This window comes from Penaeus chinensis, chromosome 1 (genome assembly GCF_019202785.1).
Source record: "Penaeus chinensis breed Huanghai No. 1 chromosome 1, ASM1920278v2, whole genome shotgun sequence".
Taxonomy (NCBI): Eukaryota; Metazoa; Arthropoda; class Malacostraca; order Decapoda; family Penaeidae; genus Penaeus; species Penaeus chinensis.
The window spans coordinates 24,661,735-24,671,159 of NC_061819.1; the positions used below are offsets into that span (position 1 = coordinate 24,661,735).

At 42.3% G+C, this 9,425-nt stretch overlaps 1 protein-coding gene across 1 annotated transcript in view; it reads left to right on the plus strand.

Moving 5' to 3' along the window:
- The first annotated feature begins 1,990 nt into the window (after positions 1 to 1,990).
- Positions 1,991 to 9,425, plus strand: part of LOC125035760 — a 17,615-nt gene continuing 10,180 nt past the window's right edge. Inside the window, exons 1-4 of the mRNA XM_047627993.1 lie at positions 1,991 to 2,040; positions 2,127 to 2,752; positions 8,423 to 8,647; positions 9,002 to 9,425. The exon at positions 9,002 to 9,425 is cut by the window's right edge and continues 549 nt beyond it. Of these exons, the coding sequence (XP_047483949.1) occupies positions 1,991 to 2,040; positions 2,127 to 2,752; positions 8,423 to 8,647; positions 9,002 to 9,425 (1,325 nt within the window). The remainder of the gene's footprint in view (positions 2,041 to 2,126; positions 2,753 to 8,422; positions 8,648 to 9,001) is intronic.

A 9,425-nucleotide genomic window follows, 5' to 3' on the forward strand; every position in this document is an offset into this window, starting at 1 on the left:
CCTGCATCCTCAACATAAACCTCCCAGTGGGGTGCCAGATCATCTCGTATGCAGACGATCTCGCTATCACCTCCACTGGACCACGCAGCCAGAATAAAGCCCAGCGTTGTCTGGACCTCGTGTCAGAGGAGTGTTGTAGGACAGGACTAAAGATCTCTGCTGCCAAATCCAAAGCCATGGCTTTGAGACAGAGAGTTCGAGGCACAGGACTGAAAATCCAGGGAGTGGAATTAGAATGGGTCAAGGACTACCTATACCTTGGGGTAAGGATAGACCGGACCCTCTCCTTCCATAAGGAGGTCTAGTACCTGGTTGACCGAACCAAAGCAAGACTGTCTGTCATGAGAGCAATGACTGGGAGACGCATAGGGGCCAGACACAAAGTACTAAGATTATTCTATGTACATGCTGTCCGGCCCATTGTGGACTATGCCTCAGTCGCTCTAATTGCTGCAAAGAAAAAGCACACAGACAAATTAGAAACAGTCCAAAATGAAGCTGCTAGGATCATTCTGGGTGCCCCGAGGTGGACGAAGGTCCTCAACCTCCTGATGGAGGCAAACCTTCTCCCCCTGGACTCACGAATCGATCTAACGGCAACACAATTCCTGTCAAAGGTCATCCAGGCTCCCAAGAACACAAGCCTAAGACAAAAATTAGTCAGATGCCTTGAACAAGACAACGAGCTCGTTGCAAACAACTCCTGGCTGTCTCATACAGCCAGGGTGTTGATACGCCATCAGCTCAAAGAACAGCTTCTTGCTAAGGGCATGGACTCCCCCCACCCCGACTTTGCCGAAGCCCCGCCGTGGGCACTGAGCCTGATAGAGTTCAACATAATGAGCCCGTCAATGAAAAAGAGCCTATACCCCATGCCTAGCCTAAAGGCAGAAGCCCACAGGGTCATTGCAGCCATCACTCCTCCGGGTAGTAGAACATACTACACGGATGGATTGGTCGATCCCTTGAGCCACACTGCAGGCGCCGGCTTTGCAGCTAGGGATGCCACGCGATCCATGAGGGTAACAGACAACGCCTCCTCGCTACAGGCAGAGGCAGTTGCAATCATGGGAGCCCTAGGCCACGCGTCCCTAAGGGAAGGACACGTGGTCATACACACAGACTCCAGGGCAGCCATTGACTGTCTTCAGCACAGCTCACCCACAGACAACATCTACCTACTGACCACGATTCTCACAATTGCACAGAGAATTCTTGCTCAGGGTAGAAGAATTATCATCAACTGGGTCCCAAGCCACATCGGCATCAGAGGGAACGAGCTTGCTGACAGACTAGCCGTCGCTGGCAGGGGTATGCCCCCAAATCCCATGACGATAAAACCGAGCCGAAAATTACTTATGGAGAAGTGTGCCTTGGTCGGTCGTACCTTCCTACGGCAGCTCCACAGAGAGGAAACGAGAACCTCCCCCTCGGCCAGCTGGTACTCAGACGCCACAGGCTCTGAACCACTGGCACTCTCTGAAGTAAGCAACAGAGGTACCGAAGTCATTCTTCACAGAATGCGCCTAGGTTACCACTGTGCATGGCAGATTATCCCAACAATCGAACGCGATGAATGGTGCTGCAAGCACTGCGGCGAGCCGAACGCCACACTAGTCCACTACCTAGAAAATTGTAACCATACACAATTCCTGAGACATGGACCGCCCACAACAGCCGCCGTGCTGGTAAAGAGGCTATGCGAAATGCTTACACCATGGCGGCAGGAGCGCTTGCTGGCAATCCCGCCGCCACGGTAAGCACCGAGTGTCAGACAACTCAATGAGACTGACAATGAAGCTGACACAGGCCGGGCCATATCTAGAAGGCCCGGGCGAAGCTAGAACTTCGCAAACCAACCCCCCCCCCCCCCTCATACGCAGGTCGATGGTCGATCGGCAGCCATGTAATAATATGCATATATAAACAGAGAGGGAGACAGACAGAAAGACAGACAGGCAGACAGAGAGTAAGAGACAGATTTAGGTTCATGCAAAGCACAGCGATAAAAACAACTACAGAGAAGACGAGCCACCCAAGGCAAGTGTTTCCACACCTGGCGTTCTCATTAACTATCGGTTTTCACTCCCTTTGCTTCCTCTAAAGTATTCGCGTCTCGTTTCCAGCGCCGTCTCAGCTGGCCTGCAGTCTCGCTTCCTCGCACCCTTTCTCCTGACGACGTCCTTTTCGTCTCCTTACGCCGTTCCCCTCGCCTCCCGACGCCCCTTTTCGCCTCCTCACATTCCTTCTTTTCTCCCCCACGCACCCTTCCTCTTCTCTCCTGTTCCTCTTGCTTGCGGGCGCTGCTCTTCTCTCCCGACGTCCCTTCCCTTCGTCTCTCGACGCCCCTTCCTTTTCCCTCCCGACGCCCCTTCCTTTTCCCTCCCGACGCCCTTTCCTACGGCCTTCAAGATTGCGCCCCTCGAGTATCACGATGACCTCTACGACTGGCTCAACAGGCCGCGCTACTTCGTCAGCCGGCGTGGGAGTCTCGCGAACCCCAAGCAGCGTTTCCCTACGAAGAAGGAAGGTGTGAGAGGCCGCTTGGCCCGAAGCCAGTCCCTGCTGAGGAAGTTCCTAGCGAAGGGCATCTCTTACGGCAACGGGCTGCTCTCTACAAGTGCTTCATGGCTTCCTCCGCTGGTGCTGCCGAGGCTGCTCAAGAGACTCGCCGTGTGTGCTTGCGTCTTCATCGTCATGTGGGTTATCTTCAACGGCCTCTTCCCCTCGAGCGCCGATCAGGCTCAGAAAGGTGAGGGGAAAAAAAGGGGGGGGGGGTGCTTCCGGTCTTCCTTCTTAGCCGTTTGTCGTACTCAGTGATATTTACAAATAATAGTAATAACAATGATAATGGTAATAAAAACACTGACAATGATTATGATAATAATAATTATGACAACATGTAAATATATATAGATATCGTTATAGATACGTTTGATATAGGTGTAAATAAAGATGATACATTTATAGACGTTAAGATATACATATATGTGTATGTATGCGTCTGCGTTTAAACATACGTTATAATAAAAGTATCAATAATGTGTGTATCATTACACACACACACACACACACACACACACACACACACACACACACACACACACACACACACACACACACACACACACACACACAAACACACAAACACACACACACACACACACACACTACGAATATTTATTTAAAAACAGATGCATACACACAAATCTTTGAGTATATCTTAACGTCTATAAATGTATCATCTATATTGACACCCATATTAAACGTATCTATAACGATATCTATATCTATCTACGTGTTGTCATTATTATTATTATCATAATAATTGTCATTGTTTTTATTATCATTATCATTAGTATTATTGATACTATTATTATTATCATTATTAACAATATTATTATCATTATCATTATTGTTACTATTCCTTTTACCGTTATTGTTCTTGTTCTAGTTCTTTTTCTTATCATCACCATCATCATCATCATTATCATTATTATCACTGTTATTATTATTATAATTCTTTATTATATTATCATTATAATCATAGCTATTACTTTTATTAGCCATATCATTATTATTAGTGTTATTATCGTTGCCGTTATTATATTTATTACTATTGTTATTGTTATTGTTAATATCATTATTATAATTGTCATTATTATTGTTATTATTTTTGTCATTATCATTCTTATTATCATTATCATTATTATCATTAACAATTATAGTTATCATTATGATTATTGTTGTTATCATCATTATCATAATTATTAATATTACTATTATTATTATTATTGTTATCATAATAATAATAATAATAATGATAATAATAACAATAATAATAATAATTATTATTATTATCATTATTATTATTGTTATTTTCATTATTATTATTATCATTATAATCATTGCTATAACTATCATCATTATTATCATTATAATCATTGCTATAACTATCATCATTATTATCATTACCATTATTACATCCTCATTGGTCACTCCTGCTAGTAGGAGGCGTGACGTAGAAGGCCCCTGACCACTCTCAGACCTCTCGGCACACGCACCCACCCGTCGTCCTCAACGGGCAGCAACTTGGACTTACTATGCTTAGGCAGTGGATAAGGCAGGAATAATATGCGAAGACGTAATTAACAGACGGCTGACCGTCTGATTACCCGACGGGACCTCCACGGTTGTGGAAACTGGCTGGCCTCGGGCGGCGGTGTCGGGTGCCTCAGGGTTGATGTGGATAGCTTACCACGCCTTTCTGCAGGCGGTCTCGTCTCGCTGTAGTCCTGGTGGAGTCACTGAATGCCTGGCGCAGAGCTAATGTGTGTTGCTGATGTGGTGATACCGAACTTTTGCGGTGTTGGATCCATAAGGCTTCCTCCTGATCGCGTCCTGCGCCATGCGCTCCTGCCGTCGGCCGGTGCCTGGTATGTGTCCTGGCAGGCTGCGTCCATTCTTACGTAGCTGCGCTGACGTTTTCTGAAATAAGTACACCGAGGGCAGATACAGGCACAGAGAGGCAAGAAGGCGAAAAGGGGGCAGGGGGGTTGTGTGACAAGTCGTCTATAAGATATACTCATATTGCAGTTAAGGGTAGCAGTGGGGTGAGGGGTATGGGAGAGGATGGGGACGTAGGTATGTCAGCGGGGGTGGAAACAGTGTTATCGTGTAAGGAAAAGAGATACCAATCTGACTGCATGAAAAGAACACTCTTTTGCAACATTAAATCAACTGCTATGCGAAATCATACAAAATTGTACTACTTTCAGTATGTGAAATTGATGAAAAGATGACAAGTCCGTTACAGAACAGACAAAGCTTGCAGAGCAACGCATGGGGCAAACACTACGGGTCAGCTTTTCTTGGGACAACTGATCGGCCGATAAGACAACCGTCGTGGTTATGAGTTCATAATATTTAAGCATCCGCGGAGGAAAAGCGGTAAGTACCCCACCATACTGTCAGGTTAAGAGGTACCACCGGGAATAGCACATACGCAGCAGAAATATTATGCAAATTGGGCATCCCATCCTGTAGGGTAATGCCAGCGCTAAGTTCACGTATAGTCGTAAAGCAATGGGCGCAGTACGGGCGCCGGATCGCAGCTGGACGATAAGTGAGCGTCTGGGCACGTGTAAGGACTTCGATTTAAACACTATTAAGATGTCCAGAGCCCAGCCTGGGGTCGTTACAAGGACCATGTTGTAATGATGAAAGGATGTTCGCGATGTAGCATAATTAATGAAGATGTGGAAGTCGGTCAGCATCTTATCGATTGTCATGAGAGAGGAAAAGAAAATAGTTCGGATGGCAATTTCTCAAGAATGGATGAATTATGATAACAAAAATCACGAACAATACTAAATCGTAGAAGTTGATATAAAATCAACTGCTAACAGTGAGACATAATTTGAATAAAGATAGAAATATGAATAAATATAATGTATTTTCTAGTCGCGGGCAGGGTCGGATGGCAACCAGAGTTGACTATTCTACCTGCGTGAGATCCTAGTCAGGTTTATATCCGAATATTCTGCTCAAAATAGCGAAAGCTCGTAATAACAAAATAAATGCGTGAAAAATAAGCACACTATGACCGAGAAATTAAATAATCGAATCACAATTATTTGAAATTAAGAATTCATTATGTTAAGTATGAAATAGCTGAATATATATTAATGTAATATCATCTACTGATTGTACTGTAATAAATGCGGAAAAATAGATGGTCCCATTTATCTACAGAATTACCTAGATATTACAGTCACGAGCATGAAAATGTCGATAACGAAAAAGAACAATTGTAATGAAATGAATACGACTTGATATAACTTGAGGAAATGCATATCTTAAATCTACACAACATACAGTTATTCATGCTATCATTTATGCATAGCTTAAGTAACATTATCACTATCGTGAAATATTAATTCGTGTTATCAAAACCACAAATTTATTTGATAATAGAATTATGAAAATACAAATTAAATTGAAAAAAAAAAAAAAAAAAAAAAAAAAAAAAATATATATATATATATATATATATATATATATATATATATATATAGTGATGTCAGATGAGAATCACACTTACAAATTGTATCGCCCTTAAATTATTATTTTCTGTTTAAATATATATACTTTTAAAAATAAATATCACGACACTAAAATGTTTGATGCTAGTGACCAGAACAGATACACTGAAATTAGGTAGAGAGGGAGAGGGAAATGTAGAAGGAAGGGGTTTAAAGAAAGAGAGGTCTTGTGAAAAAAATGTTTATTTGCGGACAATTCCAACATGTTCTAAGTATTTCAGTACATTTTCCCACTACTGAGTGGTTTAAGCCGAGCCGAAATAAATGCACTGATTAATATAAGACGAAAATTACGTCAATAAGGCCTCGGTTAATGCAGTGGGAATTAATTATAAGAAAATATGCCTAGAATGTGGTGACAGTTTAACGTCTACATCCACGCGGGCATAGAGTATTCGAGAAAAAATTGAATTTTAATAAAAATGCACGCATGAATATACCCACATAATTAAATATTAATTAATAAGCTACGCATCTATGCTTTAATTTAGCAGGACCGCGTTAGATCGAAAAAAAAAAAAACACGCCTAAAAAAGGTAATTTACCATGACGAGGAAATATGGTAGATAACCGAGAAAAAAAAAATGCACAAGCACGGACACTTGTTCAAACGTTAAAAAACATTGCACAGGTTGAAAAAACAACAACAAAGAAAGGGAAAGAATTGCCTATGGCGTACTTACAGCTTTGTTTGGAGAGAGGAGGTGGTCGACGGAGAGAAGAGGTGCTCGAGCTGGTTGTTCTCGCTGGACGCATCGGTCGAAAGAAGCTACGTCCGTCACCAATCTGTGAGGGTCGCCTTTGAGACATCCCATCGCTGTTACCAGTCTGTCAGAGGTTTGGTTGGTTCCCCACGTTGGTGGACGACGGAAACGCACGGTCTGGTTGCACTCTTTATTGGCGATGGGAGGTCGATGGTAGCGTGGACGGAGGTTGGAGATTCTAAGTGGCCGGCTTGGGCAGAAGTAGACCCAGGCAGCGGGTAGGCCGGCAGGGGGCCTGTAGTGGTGGCCCCGGGAGGTGGCAGCGTCCGAGCGGGACCGTGACTCGAGGTGGAGTGATCCCGTGGGTCAGCGTGACGGTCAGAGGTCATTAACGAAATAAGCTAATGAGGGCGGCGTGCTCACGATATGGCCGCCCTCATTCGTCATCCCTGCTATTTATATATATATATATATATATATATATATATATATGAAATTATAAATATATTATATATATACATATATACACATATTTATACACACACACACACATACATACATATATATATATACATATATATGTATATATACATATATTATATATATGTATTATATATATATTAGATATATATACATATACATATATACATATATGTATATATATATCATATATATACATATACATATATATATATATATATATATATTATATATACATATACATATATACATATATACAAATATGTACACACAAACACACACACACACACACACACACACACACACACACACACACACACACACACACACACACACACACACACATACATATATATATATATATATATATATATATATATACACACACACATACATATATATATATATATATATATATATATATATATATTGTATGTTGGTGTTTCTGTGTGCGTATATATGTGTGTATATATGCATGTTTATTTATATGTGTCTGTATGTGTATTAGTAAGTGTGCACGCGCGCACGTTTCTGTAATATATACTCCATGAATGCGTAAAACTGTAAATCTCTGAAACTCAAAATTTTATCGTAAACAGTCAGTAGTTTCTGAAAAAAACTCTTAACACAGGTGATTGAATCTAAATTCCCTAAATTTATTATCATATACAAAACAATATTCGAAATAATTTCCCATATACATTCCTGGAGAAAGCAATAATATCGTCATTATTATACTTGTTTTTCCCATAATGATGTATGTATGAATAACAATCAACAATATATAATAATAATAATAATAATCATCATTATAATAATAATAATGATAATGATAATAATATCACCATTATTCATTTATACTCAGTTAAAACAAAAAATTAAGTCAAATTGCACTTGAATTTCACCCTCCGAAAAAAAAACTTTGAACTTACTGACCTCATTACCGGCTTACTCATTAGGAGTCAGGTTAACGGTAAAGAGGTCATTAATTAAGGAAGAGGCAATGCCATATGTTGCAGATGTGACGTGGTCGTATCTCTCTCTGCTGAATTAACGATCAATCGACTTTAACGACCTGTTGCGGAAAAAGTCTCAAATTAAACGTTCGAACCCTTTCTCTCTCCCATTTTGTAGAAGACGAAGCCGTAGTAGTCGCCAGAGGCCTTTCTTCGGACGACGCTCTCCTGCACTATGACTTGGAAGAACTTCAGTCTCCCGAACGCCGATATAATCTTTTCCGGAAGATCTACGGCGGAGAACAGGCCGCTGGACATCCCTACAGACAGCTCTACAAGAGACCACTTCCTGTGCAGGAGCCTATCCCTATGATGTCACTTGCTCTTCCAGGTCAGCCACCAGGTCAGCCTCTTGGACATGTCTTGGACCTGCCAGGAGCTTAACCTGTGGAGCTGCTTTATCACAAATCAGTTTTTTTTCTGCATTTTGGAATCTGCCTTTTCACAAACTCTTTTTCTTTTCTTCGTTTTAGGGTTTGAAAGCAGCTTCTTTTTCCTCTCACAAGCATTTTTTTTTTTTTTTTTTAGCTTTACTTTTCTTATCTGCTCGGATTTCTTCATACAACTCTTAACAAGGCCAACGGATTCAGTGATTGTGGAGAAGTAACAGAGACTGTCGGTCTTCTCACCCTCCTTGTGTTGTTCTAAGAATAACCCAGCGCCTTCGAGGTCATACTCCTTTTATACTGATTTTCAGATGGCGCTGTTCCGGATGGAGTCAACGACGTTCCTTCCGATGACGTCGTCTTGAAGTACGAGGACGAGGCCTTGAAGACGATCGACGGAAGGTACGGCCTCTTCGCGAAGATTTACGGAAGGAGCGGTCGTAGGACCGGCTGGTTCCTCAACACCAAGCTCTACGGGGACCAGCCGGCCCATTTCGGCCTGCCGGGGCAGCCTGTTGGCGTTCCCGGGCAGCCTGTTGGCGCTCTGGGACAGCCTGTTGTTGTTCCAGGACAGCCTGTTGGCGCTCTGGGACAGCCTGTTGTTGTTCCAGGACAGCCTGTTGGCGCTCTGGGACAGCCTGTTGTTGTTCCAGAACAGCCTGTTGGCGCTCTGGGACAGCCTGTTGGTGTTCCTGGACAGCTTGTTGGCGCTCTGGGACAGCCTGTTGGCGCTCT